At 42.2% G+C, this 18,028-nt stretch overlaps 1 protein-coding gene across 1 annotated transcript in view; it reads right to left on the bottom strand.

Moving 5' to 3' along the window:
• slc18a2 (solute carrier family 18 member 2) overlaps nt 1–18,028 on the bottom strand; it is an 84,092-nt gene extending 66,064 nt beyond the window's left edge. The window contains exons 1-2 of the mRNA XM_063072051.1: nt 17,869–18,028; nt 17,565–17,719 (exon numbers count right to left, since the gene is read on the bottom strand). Of these exons, the coding sequence (XP_062928121.1) occupies nt 17,565–17,697 (133 nt within the window). The 5' untranslated portion in view covers nt 17,698–17,719; nt 17,869–18,028. The remainder of the gene's footprint in view (nt 1–17,564; nt 17,720–17,868) is intronic.

Here is an 18,028-nt window from a genome sequence, read left to right as displayed (position 1 = left end):
CAGTGTGTCCAGGGAGGGGTAGCACCTCTGGTGAGGGGGCTTGTCGTGAGCATTCTGCAGCGACTCACTCACCTTCCATCCTCACCGGACACCTGTGGCTCCAAGTGGCTGTTTGCACGTGACAGCAGCCATCCCCCAGTAAACCACTTAGACAGGCCAGGGTAGCCGGCCAGTGAGACATGTGCAAAGTCAGCCCCAGCAGACTGGGCGGATGAGATCGACAGTCACATCCAATGGCCGGGAAGGGAGAAGCAGAAGCCACTGTAACCAAGGAAGACCCGAGTTGTGATGATTGTTCATACACTGAAACCAGGCTTCTGGGGTCGAGACAGTGGAACTGTCCCATTGCATTGGCTTTTCCACTAAAACTCTCCTACAGACATTTCCCATCATCATTGAATATGATGGAAAACCACCACATTTCAGCAACACACACACGATTCTAGAGGAATGCAGCAGTTCGGCATCATCAGTGCAGGGAAGTAAACAGTCAATGCCTCAGCCTGAAACAGCAACTCTTTATCCCCTCCACAGGTGCTACCCGACCTTTTGGTTCCTCCAGCATTTTGTGTGTGTCACCTGGATTTCCAGCATCTGCAGAATCCCCTGTGTTTCTGAATTACATTTCACATAGTGTAAATGAAACTAAGTATTACAGCACCAAGATACAGTCCTACAACCTGCATGTACAGTCACCTTCTGCCACATGTTATCATTCCTACAGAAACTATTTATTTATTGAGATAGAGCACAGAATAGGCAGTTCTGGCCCACCCTGCCCGATTTAACCCTAGCCTAATCATCGGCAATTTACAATGACTGATTAACCTACTGACCGGTATGTCTCTGGGCTGAGGGAGAAAAGCGGACTATCTGCGGAGAACCCACACGTTCTGCGGGAGGATGTACAGATTCTCCACAGATGGTGTCAGAATTGAATTCTGAACACCAACATCCCGAGCTGTAATAGCAAGCACCAGAAACCAAAAAGAAAATGCTAGAAATACTCACAGGACAGACTGCATCTGTGGAGAAAGTTAGCATTCTGATGGAAGGTGATTAATCAGAAATGCTAATTCTAATTTTCCCACTGATAATGTCTGATCATCTGAGAATTTCTCGCATTCATAATTGGAACAAATCGTACCATGACATCCATAATCCATTAAGTTACTGTTGATAATTACTAAATATGTTGCCATAACATCTCTCTTTGGCGAAATGTTACTGCCCCAACAGCATCACGGTAGCAGATCAGTTGGCACAACACTTTTCAGTGTAAAGGAGAACAAAATAATTGTTTCTCTGGATCCGATGCAGCACAAAACGAACTACGAAAGATAAAGAATACAATAATAATAAAAAACACAATAAATATAAGGTAGCTTATATAAATAGATTGATTGTATGTCTATAAAGCTTCACTAGGCTGTACGTAGGTGACTGATGGGAAATAATAAAGTAGTGGTGGAGTTGTTGATCAGCCTTATTGCTTGGGGAAGGTAACTGTTTTTCAGCCTGGTGGTCCTGGCATGGATGCTAGGTAGCCTCCTCCCTGATGGAAGTGGACAAGGAGTCCACAAGCAGGGTAGGTGGAATCATTCATGATGTTGCCAGCCCTTTTCCAACACCTTTCTGTATATATGGTCTTGATGGCAGGTAGGCTGCTGCTGGAGATGTGTTGGGCAGTTTTGACTACGTGTTGTAGAAACTGCCTGTCCACTAAAGTGCCAGGCAGCGATGCAGCTCTTCAGGATGCTCTCTACTGTGCATCTGTAGAATGACGTGAGTATGTATGTGCAAGGTCCAGTTCTCTTCAGCGTCTCCAAAAGGAGAAGCATTGATCAGCACACTTGACTGTGTAGGATGTGTTCTGGGAGAAATAGAGGCTCTGAGAAGTTGGAGCTCATTTAGTGTATGTAATTGGCACGATGGCAGATCATAGAGTGCAAAATCACCAGCACTTTATGCATTACCCATGATCAATGGCAAGTTGCAATTCCTACTTCGTCAGTGATCATGCATCAGCACGTTTCCAGTTTCTACAGTCAGTAGTGCAGTATGGCTCATGCACCCCCTTTGATAATCAACAAGGGTGTAGAAGCGTGTCTTTACAATGACAAATATGCTATGTTCCTACATTCTTAATGTTCAGCAAAAAAATACAGTTACCATTGTATCCATCATCTGCAGATGCCTCTATTGTGTCTACTAAAGGCAACAGTTAGTTGTTAAAATGCTAAAGCTGTCACTGTAAAATGTTAGAAAATACCCTCTGTACAGGTCATTTCTCTGGCATTTCTGAGTTTAAAATATGTGACTGCAAATTCCAAACCATAACCAACTAGTTAGTTGTTGCTGAATCTAAACAGTAACAGGTTAGCATTCATACACTGTTCATAATCAGTAGCAGGTTCCATATCAAATAAATCGACGTTCAAAATAAATGGTATTACCAAAGTCCAATATGTTACCACATACAACCCTGAGATTAATTTTCCTGCGTGCATACTCAGCAAATCTATAGAATAGTAACTATAACAGGATCAATGAAAGATCAGCCAGAGTGCAGAAGACAACAAACTGTGCAAATGCAAATATAAGTGCAACCCCCCTTGGCCAGCCTCAGGGTCGCTCAACTTGCTGTCGTCTAGGGAAACAGCCCTCGGCCCTGCCAAACTGGGTAATTAAGTTCGTGTGGATGCTGTGTGATGTACCCCACCCTGCCAAATAACAGACAATACACCAGATACGATTAAATGAATTACAGTTTATTGGTATTCTGGGAACTATTAAATTAATAGCGATCAAATATAAAAGGAAAATAAAAGGTGCCACACTTATCAAAGTTCAATCTCTTCATGCACAGACAGTTGGAGCTCTAGTAACGATTCTCTCTTCACCATTCAATCCCCTCTGACCACCTCGACCAGCCGCCTGGGATCAACCACGGTTGTCAACCAGCCGCTCCACACGAGTCTGTCTCCGTCTCCTCTCCTCGCTGAAGACCCTGAACCTTGGACGCCTGCTCGGGGTCCAACCATATTAACTAGATCACAGAACCTTGTCCATCCTCTCACTGTCCATTGTGCCTTCTGCTAAAAACCCATGCATCACAATAACTTACAGACACACTAGAAAGAATAACATCTATCCCAATTAATTCGTTCGCTCTCTTATCAATAACATAATCCAAACAAGATGCTAGCGGGAGAACTTTCTCAGCAGTTAACGTAACAAAGAAGCCATTTTAATTATAACATAAACAAAGCAGCCATTTTAATTAGCCTATGCAGTAACATCAAAGAAGAAATCCCTTACAAAATAAATAGCAACAAATACTGAGAATATGAGATAATGAGATAAAGAGTGCTTAAAGTGAAATCATTGGTTGTGGAAACATTTCAATGATGGGCAAGTGAGTGGAGACAATAGACAATAGACAATAGGTGCAGGAGTAGGCCATTCGGCCCTTCGAGCCAGTACCGCCATTCACTGTGATCATGGCTGATCATCCGCTATCAGTATCCAGTTCCTGCCCTATCCCCATAACCTTTGATTCCGCTATCTTTAAGAGCTCTATCCATCTCTTTTTTGAAAGCATCCAGAGACTTGGCCTCCACAGCCTTCTGGGGCAGAGCATTCCATATATCCACCACTCTCTGGGTGAAAAAGTTTTTCCTCAACTCCGTTCTAAATGGCCTACCCCTAATTCTTAAACTGTGGCCTCTGGTTCTGGACTCACCCATCAGCGGAAACGTGCTTCCTGCCTGCAGCGTGTCCTATCCCTTAATAATCTTATATGTTTCAATAAGATCCCCTCTCAGCCTTCTAAATTCCAGAGTATACAAGCCCAGTCGCTCCAATCTTTCGACATATGACAGTCCCGCCATCCCGGGAATTAACCTTGTGAACGTACGCTGCACTCCTTCAATAGCAAGAATGTCCTTCCTCAAATTTGGAGACCGAAACTGCACACAGTACTCCAGGTGTGGTCTCACCAGGGCCCTGTACAGCTGCAGAAGGACCTCTTTGCTCTTATACTCAATTCCCCTTGTTATGAAGGCCAGCATGCCATTAGCTTTCTTCACTGCCTGCTGTACTTGCATGCTTGCTTTCAGTGACTGATGTACAAGAACACCTAGATCTCATTGTGCTTCCCCTTTTCCTAACTTGACTCCATTTAGATAATAATCTGCCTTCCTGTTCTTACCACCAAAGTGGATAAGCTCACATTTATCCACATTAAACTGCATCTGCCCACTCACCCAGCCTGTCCAAGTCACCCTGCATTCTCATAACGTCCTCCTCACACTTCACACTGCCACCCAGCTTTGTGTCACCGGCAAATTTGCTAATGTTACTCTTAATTCCCTCATCTAAATCATTAATAAGTATTGTAAACAGCTGCAGTCCCAGCACTGAACCCTGCGGTACCCCACTGGTCACCACCTGCCATTCTGAAAGGGACCCGTTAATCACTACACTTTGTTTTCTGTCAGCCAGCCAATTTTCAGTCCATGTCAGTACTCTGCCCCCAATACCATGTGCACTAATTTTGCCCACTAATCTCCTATGTGGGACTTTATCAAAGGCTTTCTGAAAGTCCGAGTACACTACATCCATGGGCTCTCCCTTGTCCATTTTCATAGTTACATCCTCAAAAAATTCCAGAAGATTAGTCAAGCATGATTTCCCCTGCGTAAATCCATGCTGACTCGGATCAATCCTGTTACTACTATCCAGATGTGTCGTAATTTCATCTTTTATAACTGACTCCAGCATCTTTTCCACCACCGGCGTCAGGCTAACCGGTCTATAATTCCCTGCTTTCTCTCTTCCTCCCTTCTTGAAGAGAGGGACAACATTAGCCACCCTCCAATCCACAGGAACTGATCCTGAATCTATAGAACATTGGAAAATGATTACCAGTGCGTCCACAATTTCTAAAACCACCTCCTTAAGTACCCTGGGATGCAGACCATCAGGTCCCGAGGACTTATCAGCCTTTAGACCCAACAGCCTATCCAACACCATTTTCTGCCTAATATAAATTTCCTTCAATTCATCCATTACCCTAGGTCCTTTGGCCACTATTACATCTGGGAGATTGTTTGTGTCTTCACTAGTGAAGACAGATCCAAAGTACCTGTTCAACTCACACTGCCATTTCCTTGTTCCCCATAGTAAATTCACCCATTTCTGTCTTCAAGGGCCCAATTTTGGTCTTAACTATTTTTTTCCTTTTCACATACCTAAAGAAGCTTTTACTATCCTCCTTTATATTCTTGGCTAGTTTACCTTCGTACCTCATTTTTTCTCTGCTTATTGCCTTTTTAGTTACCTTCTGTTGTTCTTTAAAAGTTTCCCAATCCTCCGGCTTCCCACTCGTCTTTGCTATGTTATACTTCTTCTCTTTTATTTTTATACTGTCTATTGCTTCCCTTGTCAGCCACGGCCTCCCCTTACTCCCCTTAAGATCTTTCTTCCTCTTTGGAATGAACTGATCCTGCACCTTCCGCATTATTCTCAGAAACACTTGCCATTGCTGTTCCACTGTCATCCCTGCTGGGGTATTGTTCCATTGAACTTTGGCCAGCTCCTCCCTCATAGCACCATAGTTCCCTTTGTTCAACTGTAATACTGACACTTCCGAGTTTCCCTTCTCCCTCTCAAATTGTAGATTAAAACTTACCATATTATGGTCACTACCTCCTAATGGCTCCTTTACCTCGAGGTTCCTGATCAAATCCGGTTCATTGCACAACACTAAATCTAGAATTGCGTTCTCTCTGGTAGGCTCCAGTACAAGCTGTTCTAAGAATCCATCTTGGAGGGACTCCACAAACTCCCTTTCTTGGGGTCCAGTACCAACCTGATTCCTCCAGTCTACCTGCATGTTGAAGTCCCCCATAACAACTGTAGCATTACCTTTACACATGCCAATTTTAACTCTTGATTCAACTTACACCCTACATCCAGACTACTGTTTGGGGGCCTGTAGATAACTCCCATTAGGGTCTTTCTACCCTTAGAATTTCTCAGTTCTATCCATACTGACTCTACGTCTCCTGATTCTATGTCCCCCCTCGCAAGGGACTGAATATCATTCCTCACCAACAGAGCCACCCCACCCCCTCTGCCCATCAGTCTGTCCTTTCGATAGGACGTATACCTTGAATATTCATTTCCCAGGCCCTGTCCACTTGAAGCCATGTCTCTGTTATTCCCACAACATCATACTTACCAATTTCCAACTGAGCCTCAAGCTCATCCACTTTATTTCTTATACTCCGTGCATTCATATACAATACTTTTAATTCATTATCCCCCTCACCTCCCATATCAATTCCTGTTTCACTTGGCCATTCTGTACTATCCCTTCTTGAGCTTTCTGCTCTGTTGATTCTGAGTGAAGTTATCTCCTTTCGTTCAAGTGTCTGATGGTTGAGGGGTAGCAACTGTTCTTAAACCTGGTGGTGTGAGTCCTGAGGTTCTTGTACCTTCTACCCGATGGCAGCCCTGAGGAGACGCATGTCCTGGGTCTTTACTCAAATTGTCTGCACACAGTCAATGGCTGGTTGTCATAGTTGCATCCATAATACAACGTAAATTAATTCTACCTACCATACAGGCAATTTGAGTATAGACCCCATATGATATGTAGAACTAATTTGCTTATATTACGGATATGGCCATCTCAGCAACTAGAGCATAAAGTGACTTTTATCTGTAACATGTAACATTTCACACTATGTCTCAATTTGGCAAGCAGTTTCAGGGACTGTGCCATGTACAATTTTCAAAACAAATAGTTCCCACACTGATCCTACTCAGCGATATATCAGTGCTAAATTTGCCAAAAAGTTGGTGTTGCTAAATACTGTATTAATGGTAACAAAATTACATAAGATAACTATCCACAACAATAGTTCTGACAGTCTGCAATTTCCAAAAGATTACATTGTCCCTAATTTTAGAACATGTAGCACCAATGAGAGTTCACACAAAGTTGGTAATCTACAAAACATTACACTTCCCACTGTGTTGATAATCAGCACATTGCCTTGGTTCATATTTTATCTGTGATCAATAACAAGATAATTTCTAAAGTTTGATCATAAGCAATAAGTTACAGCTCATGTGGTACCCAGAATTATAATTAAATTTATTCTTCCTACTATACTTATAATTTCCATTTCCTGGTGCAGAAAATTTGTAAACCATTCTATAACTGGGATTCGGATCATATTCCCTATAGTGTCAATAATTGAAAAAATATTTTTTGTATGTTGTTTATAATTCACAATGTTTACATTTGGGATGTAGTCCATAATTGTAATTCCTCCAACACACTGCACCATTTGTCATCACTACCTACAATTCATATAGAGTTTACAATCAGCAATGTGATACAGTTTCTATTACTGCAACAACTATTACCACAACTACTACAATTCAATACTAAACCTGTAATGGATGCCGAGTCATTTGACACTTCTAAATGACAACTCAAAACCAATTTATTTAACCTCGCTTTTAATTGACATCTTTTTCTTTTTTATAAAATGAGAAAGTCTGCAGATGCTGGAGATCCAAAGCAAACACACATAAAATACTGGAGGAACTCAGCAGGTCAGGCTGGATCCTTGGAAATGAATAAAAAGTCAATGCTTTGGCTATAATCCTTCGTCAGGACTGGAAATGAAGGGGGGAAGAATCCACTGAATCTAATTAGCCAATCATGTGGTATTAACCCTTCCTTTCTAGTCATGAACAAGGGCGTCAACCTGAAATGTCGCCTGTTTATTCATTTCCATGGATACTGCCTGACCTGCTGAGTTTCTCTGGCATTATGGGTGTTTTGCTTTCGTCTTTTATTTTCATGTTTATTTTTTTGAAATTTATTTACACATTTGTACTTTTATCCTTTTGTAAACCATATTGAACTGCAACATCTGTATGAAAAATTCTTTATAAATAAAATTATTATCAATATTAATATTATTATATCTTTTCCTGTCAGTCACCTTATGTATACACACTCCTGTACCTAGCCTCAATTTACATACAGTACACACAATCAGTGTATGTATACCAGCTAATCTTATGTAATTATATTTATTCTGTTTTTTATTGTGTCCTTTATGCTTAATGTATTTTTTATGCTGCATCAGATCCAGAATAAAAATCATTTAATTCTCCTTTACACCCGTGTACTGACAGATGACAATAAATAATCTTCAATCTTGAATTTTGAGCAGGTTTCAGTTAATCAGGAGCAGGTAACAATTAATGAAGTGTATAGATTCAGTGCAACACTCACAACATGCTGGAGGAACTCAGCAGGTTGGGCAGCATCTGTGGAAATGATTCAGTCAATGTTTCGGGCCGGAACCCTTCGTCAGGACTGAAGAGGGAAGGGGCAGAGGCCCTATAAAGAAGGTGGGGTGAGGGTGGGAAGGAGAAGGCTGGTAGGTTCCAGGTGAAAAACCAGTCAGGGGAAAGATCAAGGGGTGGGGGAGGGGAAGCAGGGAGGGGATAGGCAGGAAAGATGAAGAAAGAATAGGGGAAAGCCCAATGGATAGCAGAAGGAAGCGGAATAAAAAGGGAGGTAGTAGGCAGCTGGGGGAGGGGGCAGAGTGAAACTGGGATGGGGGAAGGGAGGGGTAGGGAATTACCGGAAGTTGGAGAATTCTATGTTCATACCAAGGGGCTGGAGACTACCTAGACGGTATATGAGGTGTTGCTCCTCCAACCTGAGTTTAACCTCATCATGGCAGTAGAGGAGGCCATGTATGGACATATCCGAATGGGAATGTGAAGCAGAGTTGAAGTAGGTGGCTACTGGGAGATCCTGTCTGTTGTGGTGGATGGAGCAGAGGTGCTCGATGAAGCAGTCCCCCAATCTGTGGAGGCCGCACAGGGAGCACCGGATGCAATAGACGACCCCAACAGACTCACAAGTGAAGTGTTGCCTCACCTGGAAGGACTGTTAGGGATCCTGACTCCCGGTGCAGCCTCCTCTACATCGGTGAAGCCCGACGCAGATTGGGGGACCGCTTTGTCGAGCACCTCCGCTCCGTCTGCCATAACAGACAGGATCTCCCGGTTGCCACCCACTTCAACTCTGTTTCACATTCCCATTCGGATATGTCCATACATGGCCTCCTCTACTGCCATGATGAGGCTAAACTCAGGTTGGAGGAGCAACACCTCATATACCGTCTAGGTAGTCTCCAGCCACTTGGTATGAACATCGAATTCTCCAACTTCCGGTAATTCCCCCCCCCCCCGCTTCCCCTATCCCAGTTTCACTCTGTCCCCTTCCCCAGCTGCCTATCACCACCCTCATGGTTCTGCCTCCTTTTACTACCCATTGTGTTTTCCCCTATTCCTTCTTCACCTTTCCGGCCTATCCCCTCCCTGCTTCCCCTCCCCCACCCCTTTATCTTTCCCCTTACTGGTTTTTCACCTGGAACCTACCAGCCTTCTCCTTCCCACCCTCCCCCCACCTTCTTTATAGGGCCTCTGCCCCTTCCCTCTTCAGTCCTGATGAAGGGTTCCGGCCCGAAACGTTGACTGATTGTTTCCACAGATGCCGCCCAACCTGCTGAGTTCCTCCAGTGTGTTGTGAGTGTTACTTTGACCCCAGCATCTGCAGAGTATTTTGTGTTTAGATTCAGTGATTTATTGCAGATCCTGGAGTGGCTATTTTACACTAGTGGCCACTTTATCAGGTACACCTGTACACCTGTTCGGTAATGGAAATATCTAATCAGCTAATCACGTTGCAGTAACTCAATGCATAAAAGCATGCAGACATGTTTCAGCAGATTCAGTTATTGTTCAGACAAAGCATCAGAATGGGGAAGTAATGTGATGTACATGAATTTGACTTTTAGTGCCAGATGGGGTTGTTTGACTATCTCAGGAACCGTTGACCTTCTGGGATTTTGACACACAATGGTCCCTAGAGCTTACAGAGAATGGTGCAAGAAACAAAAAACACCCAGCGTTTGGCAGTTCTGTGAGCTAAAACACCTTGTTAATGAGAGGGATCAGAGGAGAATGGCCAGACTGGCTCAGGCTGACAATAACTCAACGAACCATGTGCAGAAGACCATCACTGAACACAGAACTCATCAAATCTTGAAGTAGATGGGCTACACTCACTGGCCACTTTATTAGGTACAGGAGAGACAGGAGTACCACAGTAGTATAGAGGTTAGCTCAATGCCATTGCAGTTCAGGGCATTCCAAAGTTCAGAGTTCACTTCTAGCCCTATTCTGTAAGAAGTCTCTGTACGTCCTCCTAGTAGAATGTGTGGGTTCTCCCAAGGTGCTCTGGTTTCCTCCCACAGTCCAAAGATGTACCAGGAAGGTTAATTGGTCATTGTAAATTGTCCTGCCATTGGGTTAGGCTTAATCAGGGTTGTGGGGTCACTGGGGCAACATTGCTCTAAGGGCCAAAAGGGTATACTCTGCACACATCACTAAATAAATAAACGTCCACTGAGTGTATACCAGCGAGTTTCAGTTCACACTGTTAAAGAGCTGCAACTGTCTGTCATGTTTCCAATCTGCAATTTATAACGTTCATCCAGTCAATTGGCCAAGGTTTCCATTCCCACAGTGTTGGTAAGTGGCAAACATTCACTTCCTAGAATCAGCAAATATTTCAGTTCATAAAGTGTCTATAATTAGCAAAAATAAACAGTGGCTATGCTATGTAGAATTGGCAATAGTAGAGCATTTAATGTCAATAATCTGGAACAAGATACATTTTCTTGAGTGTTTCTAATGGAATAATGTTGCAGTGGCTGTAGTTTCCATAATTGGCATTGAATCATCAAGTTCTCTGGTGACACAACAGTGGGTGGCCTCGTCAACAACAATGATGAGATGGCGTACAGAGAGGAGCAGAGCGGCTGGTAGAATGGTGGGAGCACAACAACTGAGTATCAACATGGACAAGACCAAGGAGATGATTGTGGACTATAGGAAGGTACAGGCTGATCACTCCTCATTGCACATACACAGCTCATCCATGCAGGAAGTTAGGAGCTCTCAGTTTCTGGGAGTGCACATAACAAGCTATCTTAACTGCTCCCTCTTTGGACAGAAAATCACAACAACCTTTCTGCTCCCTGAGTAGCTTGAGGTGAGTGAAGCTATCTCCTCCCCTGACCCCCACCCCCCACCCCTGAATCCAAGCCAGTTTTACAGGAGCAACATCAACAGTGTCCTGACTAGCTGTGTCACTGTCTGGTATGGGAATTATAAGGCTTCTAACCACTATCTCGAATTACTAGATAAGATTTAAACCCTACAGTCTCTATCCTCTGCACTCAGCAGTGTTAACATTCACTTGGTATCATTAACATGCATCACATTCATGCAGAGCTATGATCAGAAATATCACTGGCTTTTCTCTCCTTGGCAACAGATAGCACAGATAAAAAATTACCATTATATATATACATTTATATATAAATTGAAGGCAACAAAAAAAAATTACTCAATTTGCTGATGACACAAGGATGGACAAGACTTGATTAAAGTGGCTAAGATTCCAAAACGCCTTAGACTTAGATAAGTGTTTCTTCATGTGGATAAATCAAACTTTACCATTTTTATAACTATAGATGGGGTTTTGGTGGGTCGCCCATACAGGACAGGATTAGAGTCAGGTTTAAAATCATTGGCATATGTCATGAAATTTGTTGCTTTGCGGCAGCAGTTATATATATATATATAATAGTTAAATAAAGTAAGTAGTGCAAAAATAAAAATTTTTAAAAAGTGTAGTGAGGTAGCGTTCACGGGTTCAATGTCCATTCAGAAATTGGATACCAGAGGGAAAGAAGCTGTTCCCAAATCGTTGAGTGTGTGCCTTCAGGCTCCCATACCTCCTCCCTGATGGTAGCAATGAGAATAAGGCATGACCTGGGTGATCACGAACCTTAATGATAGACTTTTTGAGGCATTTCTCCTTGAGGCACGGGCCAGTGATGGAGCTGACTGAGTTTACAACTTTCTGTGGCTTATAATTTCGGTCCTGTGCAGTAACCCCTCCACCGTCCCCACTCCCCCTCCCATATCAGACAATGATGCAACCAGTTAGAACGCTCTCCACGGTACATTTGTAGAAATTTGTGAGTGACTTTGATGACATTCCAAATCTCCTCAAACTCAAACGAAATACAGCTGCTGTTGTGCCTTCTTCGTAACTGCATTGATATGTTCATCCCGGGACAGACCTTCAGAAATGCTGGCACACAGAAGAGGCAAACCTTGCCTTTCAAAGGGTTGAGTGTATTTGCAACTTCTTCTTAAAAGGGTAGTGGAAGCAGTCTTTGGATAATATTAAGATAGGACAGTTCTGCACAGGATCAAGCCTGTCAGCCTACTGTCAATCACAGAGCCAGTCTAACTAATCCTATCTGCCTATGTGTAGTCTGCATCCTTTTGCTCCTTGCCTGGCACAGGAAGAGTCGACATACCTCTGATACATTGTTATTGTATCTTCTACCAGTCTCAAGAAGATAACTTGCCTCACATCTCCTTTTAACTTACAAAGATATAAAGGTAAATGTACATTGAAACATCAATTGCATCAATGACCAACACAGTCTGAGGATGAGCTGGGGGCAGCCTGTAAGTGTTGCAGTGTTTCCAGCGCTAAACCACCTTAACCCTTACCTTCTGTATTTGACATTTCCATCCCGGCAAAATAGGACATATTATCTTATCATTATGTGCCGTGTCATATAACGTCGGCGATCATGGTCTTTATGACCATGATTGTTATAGTCATAGAAACATAGAGAAATACAGAACAGAAATAGGCCCTTTGGCCCATTTAGTCCATGCTGAAACCATTTAAGTTGCCTACTCCCATCGACCTGCATGGAGACCATAACCCTCTATATCCCTACTATCCATGTACCTATCCAAACTTCTCTTAAACGTTGAAATCGAGCTCACATGCATCACTTGTGCTGGCAGTTCATTCCACAATCTCATGACCCTCTGAGTGAAAAAGTTTCCTTTCTTGTTCCTCTTAAACATTACTGTTCCTATTCCATCTGTAATCACCATTTTTATTTCTTGTTCTTGATTATTGACATTGTCACCGATTACAAGCTGTTGCTTATTATAGAGATGACAAGTCACATTATTTATTGGTATCAGAGGAAATATAACTGTACTCAGGTGGCACAGTAGTACAACGCTTTACGATACCGATGACCAGGTTCAGTTACTGTCTTTACCTGTAAGGAGTTTGTGCGTTCTCCCCGTGACAGCGTGGGTTTCCTCGGGGTGTTCCAGTTTCCTCACCCAGTCCAAAGACAGACCGGTTAGTACATTAATTGGTCATTGTAAATTGTCCCGTTATTAGGCTGGGGTTAAATCGGGGATTGCTGGGTGGCAAGGCACAAAGGACTGGAAGGGCCAATTCCATGCTGTGTCTCAAATGTCAATGTAAGAACTATATATTGAGGCAATGACTGATACTATAAAAAATGCAATTTGCTGCTGATTATAAAACTGATTACAATTACCAAAGAATACATTTTTCAGTGCCAAGATACAGAGCTTACAATGTCTACATTCAACAACAAGTTACAGCTACTGCACAGCTGGTTATTGCAAAGCCTCGCAATTCTTATGAAAGTTATAATCAACATCAAATTCCCTTCCCTACAATATTTCCAATTAGCTGCAAATAATAGCTTGCAGTGTCTAACAAGTTACAGTTTACAGTAGCAACTAACCATGTTTTTGACCATCAGCAAGTTGCTGTTCTATGACAACAATGTTACAGTTCTGGGGTTTGGAATGCTGACACTATTTCCAATGCTATTTGTAATTGTCATCCTATTTTCTACAAACAAGATAAAGTACATCTCCCACAGTATCTATGCTGGATAACAGTGTTCAGCTCCTTCAGCATTTATAATTAGGGACCTGCTACCAGCAAGTTATAAACACAAGAGATTCTGAAAATGCAGGGTAATACACATAAAATGCTGGAGAAATTCAGCAAGTCGGGCAGCATTTATAGAGGGGCTGAGATGCTGAGACTCCTCACTAGGGAAGGGTCCTATACCTCTTCATTTAACCTCTCCCAGCTTCTTACTTCATAGCTCCTCTCCACCTTTCCTCTCAGCTGGTCTCACCTGCCACCTGCCATCTTGTTCGTTCTCCTCTGCCCCGCCCCCCCACTCCACTTTCTTATCCTGGCTTCTGACCCCACTTTCTTTTCCAATCTGATGATAAATCTTGTCCCTAAATGTCAACTGTTGATTCCCCCTTAGACATGCTGTCTGACTTGCTGAGTACCCCCAGCAATATGTCTGTGTTGCACCTGTAAATTACATTTCTTATTTAATTGGCAATAACAACCATATTGTACCATGGGTAAATTATTCCTACAGATCTGTGACAAATAATTGCTCCTCCAATGTATTTAATCTGATATGACAAAATAATCTTCAACAGTTTCTGCAGAATCTGTTAAACTACTGTCCCACAAAAAAAATACTGCATCAATAATGTATTACAAGTTACAGTTCCAATTGTGCTTACAATCAGTGGTAAGTTGTATACTCAGTATCTATAACAACTACAAGGTACTGTTCATGTAAATAACAATCTATAATCTAATGAAAAATGCCCTCTTTGTCTAGTATGAAATTTTGTGATACGTTATTTGCCCAATGGTGTCTGCAATCATAAGTTACAGTTACTAGAACTATAAAAAGACATATTGGTTAGTAGGTTAATTGGACGCTGTAATTTGTTCCGTGATTAGGTTCGAGTTAAATCGTGGATAAATTGTGGCTCCATTTATAATTCACAAGTTGTAAATCCTACAATATCTATCATCAGATATTGTTAATGATTCACATGATTGTTTATTACATTTGTATTTACCGAGAGTTTTTACTAAATTTTACTAAGTCCAGTGCTTGCAACCAGTTCCAGATTGCTAGATATGAAAGCCCAAAAGCACATTCCACCAAGCTGAAGGACTGTTTCTATCCCACTGGTATCAGACTCTTGTACCATGAGATGGACTCTTAGCCTCACAATCTGCCCGGTAATGATGATTTTGCACTTCCTCATTTGTCTGCAGTGCGCTTTCCCTATAGCGTTTACCTTTATTCTGCATTGTTCTACCTCAATGCAGTGTAACAATGATCTCTTTGAACAGTGTGTAAAGCAAGCTATTCTCTGTATCTCCCTAACGGTGACAAATAAGCCAGTACCAGTTTACAATGTATGATGTGCCTACGATTAGCAACATAGTATAGTCATAACAAACAACAATCTGCAACATGTTTCGGTTTCTATAATTAGCTTTCCTGCAGTCATCACAATATCCATAATCATTTGATAGAATGGTAGGAGGTCTTAATTTCTATGGTGCAAATATAATTAGCAGCCACAGTCTCTCTCTGTACGTCTGTAATGGACAACCAGTTAGTCCAACAGTATTCATGAGCATCTAGAAATTCAGTACCTTGAGTTAGCAGAATCGGAAACAAGTCATTTCTTTGTGTTTATTAATATTATCTGCGGCAACGTTAGGTCTCCTTTAATGCCCAGAATCTCTTCCTAGCTAAGTCCTCTCGTCTTGCAGTCTTGCAACCATTCATACCTTGTCTCAGGTTGAGGAGTTAGACTCTTCAGTGTCTATGACCAGAAACACCTTTACTCCCTATAACATCTATGTTCAGTGACAGGTTTATTCTTTCAATAATTTATAATCAAAGTCACATTTCATTATATCTCAATAACCACCCTAACAGTCTATTTGTAATGTACAGCAGTTTATTCCTCTTACAATATCTACATTGATTACAAAACAAGATGTTGCGTTAAATCACTATCTGTACTATGTCCGTATTTAACAATAAATTGCGCTTCCTACATTGTTCACAATCTCAAACAGGAAATGGCCCCTACAGTTTCCACACTATGAAAAAAATTATAATTACTGTATCCTGAAGACTGGTGATATCTAAAGGGAGGGAAAAGAGAATGCAGAGTCGAATGAGAATGGGAACTTGAAGAGACGGGGATTGGTCCTCTTAGAGCAAAGCAGATCAGAAAGAAATGTAGAGGTGTTCAAAATTACATGGGGCGTTGGGAAAAGAGATCGAATTTAACATCCCACATAATTCTGAAAACATCTGTCGGTTTCGCTTGTTCCACTCCGTTCCCCGAGGAAACACGGTTTCTCCAAATCCTCTCCTAATTCTTGGAGGAATTCCACTAAACAGCCTCTTTCCTCTCTGAAATTACTATCTTCTCATCGTCTGAAGTAACTGGCAAAATAACTAAAGGAAATAGTATTTTTCCCTCTTCATTGCGAAAATTGTTATAATCCAGAATGTATTTTCTGAGCGATTGCTAAAATCTCTAATAATATTCAAAGTACTGAAATAAAGTTAACTTGTAGAGTGAAGAGGAAGGTAAAGACTGCGGTGCTATTTGGACCTATTTCAAAGAGAGACGAATTGCAGCTAATTATCAGCGGCTGCATTCCGATTCTACACATTGTCTGTAATCCGAAAACCAGTGTCCATGTTTAAACAGTCCGGCGCACGCCAGTCTCTCCACTGTTTGTAAACTACATAGGGCCCATTATACAGTACACAGAAAATTATAGCATTTTGCTTTATAGAATTCGAATTACAGTTTCCGCGATTCTAACCGATTCAAATCAGACTAAATTTAAAAATTTGATCCGAATCAAATCAAAATCCAGTCTCCTCCAATGAAAAACACAAAAGAGAAAATCCTCAAACTTGTTCTCTGTACATTATCGAGCAAGTGACTTCGTTGAGATCTGTGCTAACTCAGTACTTCCTGAAACTGTCCGTGACACTGCTATCAGTATGGGTGCGGGAAACTCCCAAAAATGACAAGTTCCTTTAAATACTGAAATCTAACGATTCATATATCCGAAAAAGTACCGCCTGCAACAATACACAGACCAATTTGTTCCGGAAGATTAGTGGTCTCTGAATTGGACAGAAACCCCTCAGGATTTACATGTTAAGATTGTGAGTAGTGTTTTCATGGCGCTCAGCTACAGAACTATTGTGAAGTTACGGCGATCCAAACGCTCCGAAATTGAAAACCCTGTTAATTCCCTTCATAAGATCACGATACAAAGTGCAACCATCAATTTTAATTGATGCCTTAGACTAAAGATAATTTTACCCTAAATGGTCACTAAAGAGGGCGAACGTATCTAGTCTGTAACTACGAATAGATGTACTGGTGTTATCGTTAAGTAAGTAGCAAAATCAATCTAAAACATCAAGTCATTTCTCCATCCGCCTTTCAAGGGAAGAATGTTCAGCTCAACATCCTGCTTCGGCGGAACAGAACGCCGAGCAGAGCTGGCCCCATTCTTTTTAAACTGTAGAGGGGTGGGCGTTCATGTGGCCTCAGAAAAGCTCAGAAGCTGCTGTACTTGAGAGAAGACTGTACAGTCTGCCGCTTGATCAGCCGGGCGCCGAGTCCCGAGTCCCGTCACTTACCCACCACGGTCAGCAGCATGTTGTCCAGCAGCAGCGCGATGAAGACTACGCACAGGATGAGTTTCCGAGACTGCCGACCGTCCCTCAGCCAACGCAAGAAACTAAACTCACTCAGACTCTCTAGCGCACCCATCACTCCCGATGTTCACGGCAACCTGCGGGGGCAAAGAACAAAATACTGCTCACTAGTAGTTACGAATAATGTTAAAATGTCAGGTTACACTTGGATATAACATTCATATCCATTAGAAGAAATAGCTTTCTTTGCGAAATTACTGTTTGCAATAGAAACCGAATAGTGTACCCTCTTTGACAGAGTGTTGTGCTGCGCTATCTAGTCCGATGCTAGCTACTTTGATTAGCAATGTACGAAGCTGGGCTTTGTGTGAAAGTCACTCCAGTCTCGGCTGGCTCGGGCAGTGGAGGTCCATGCAGCCAGGAGCCAGCGGGTGTTAGTCTCCCCA

This window comes from Mobula hypostoma, chromosome 19, assembly GCF_963921235.1.
Source record: "Mobula hypostoma chromosome 19, sMobHyp1.1, whole genome shotgun sequence".
Lineage (NCBI taxonomy): Eukaryota > Metazoa > Chordata > Chondrichthyes > Myliobatiformes > Myliobatidae > Mobula > Mobula hypostoma.
Note: the sequence above shows the minus strand (reverse complement) of the source record. Positions and strands in the feature narration are given on the sequence as shown.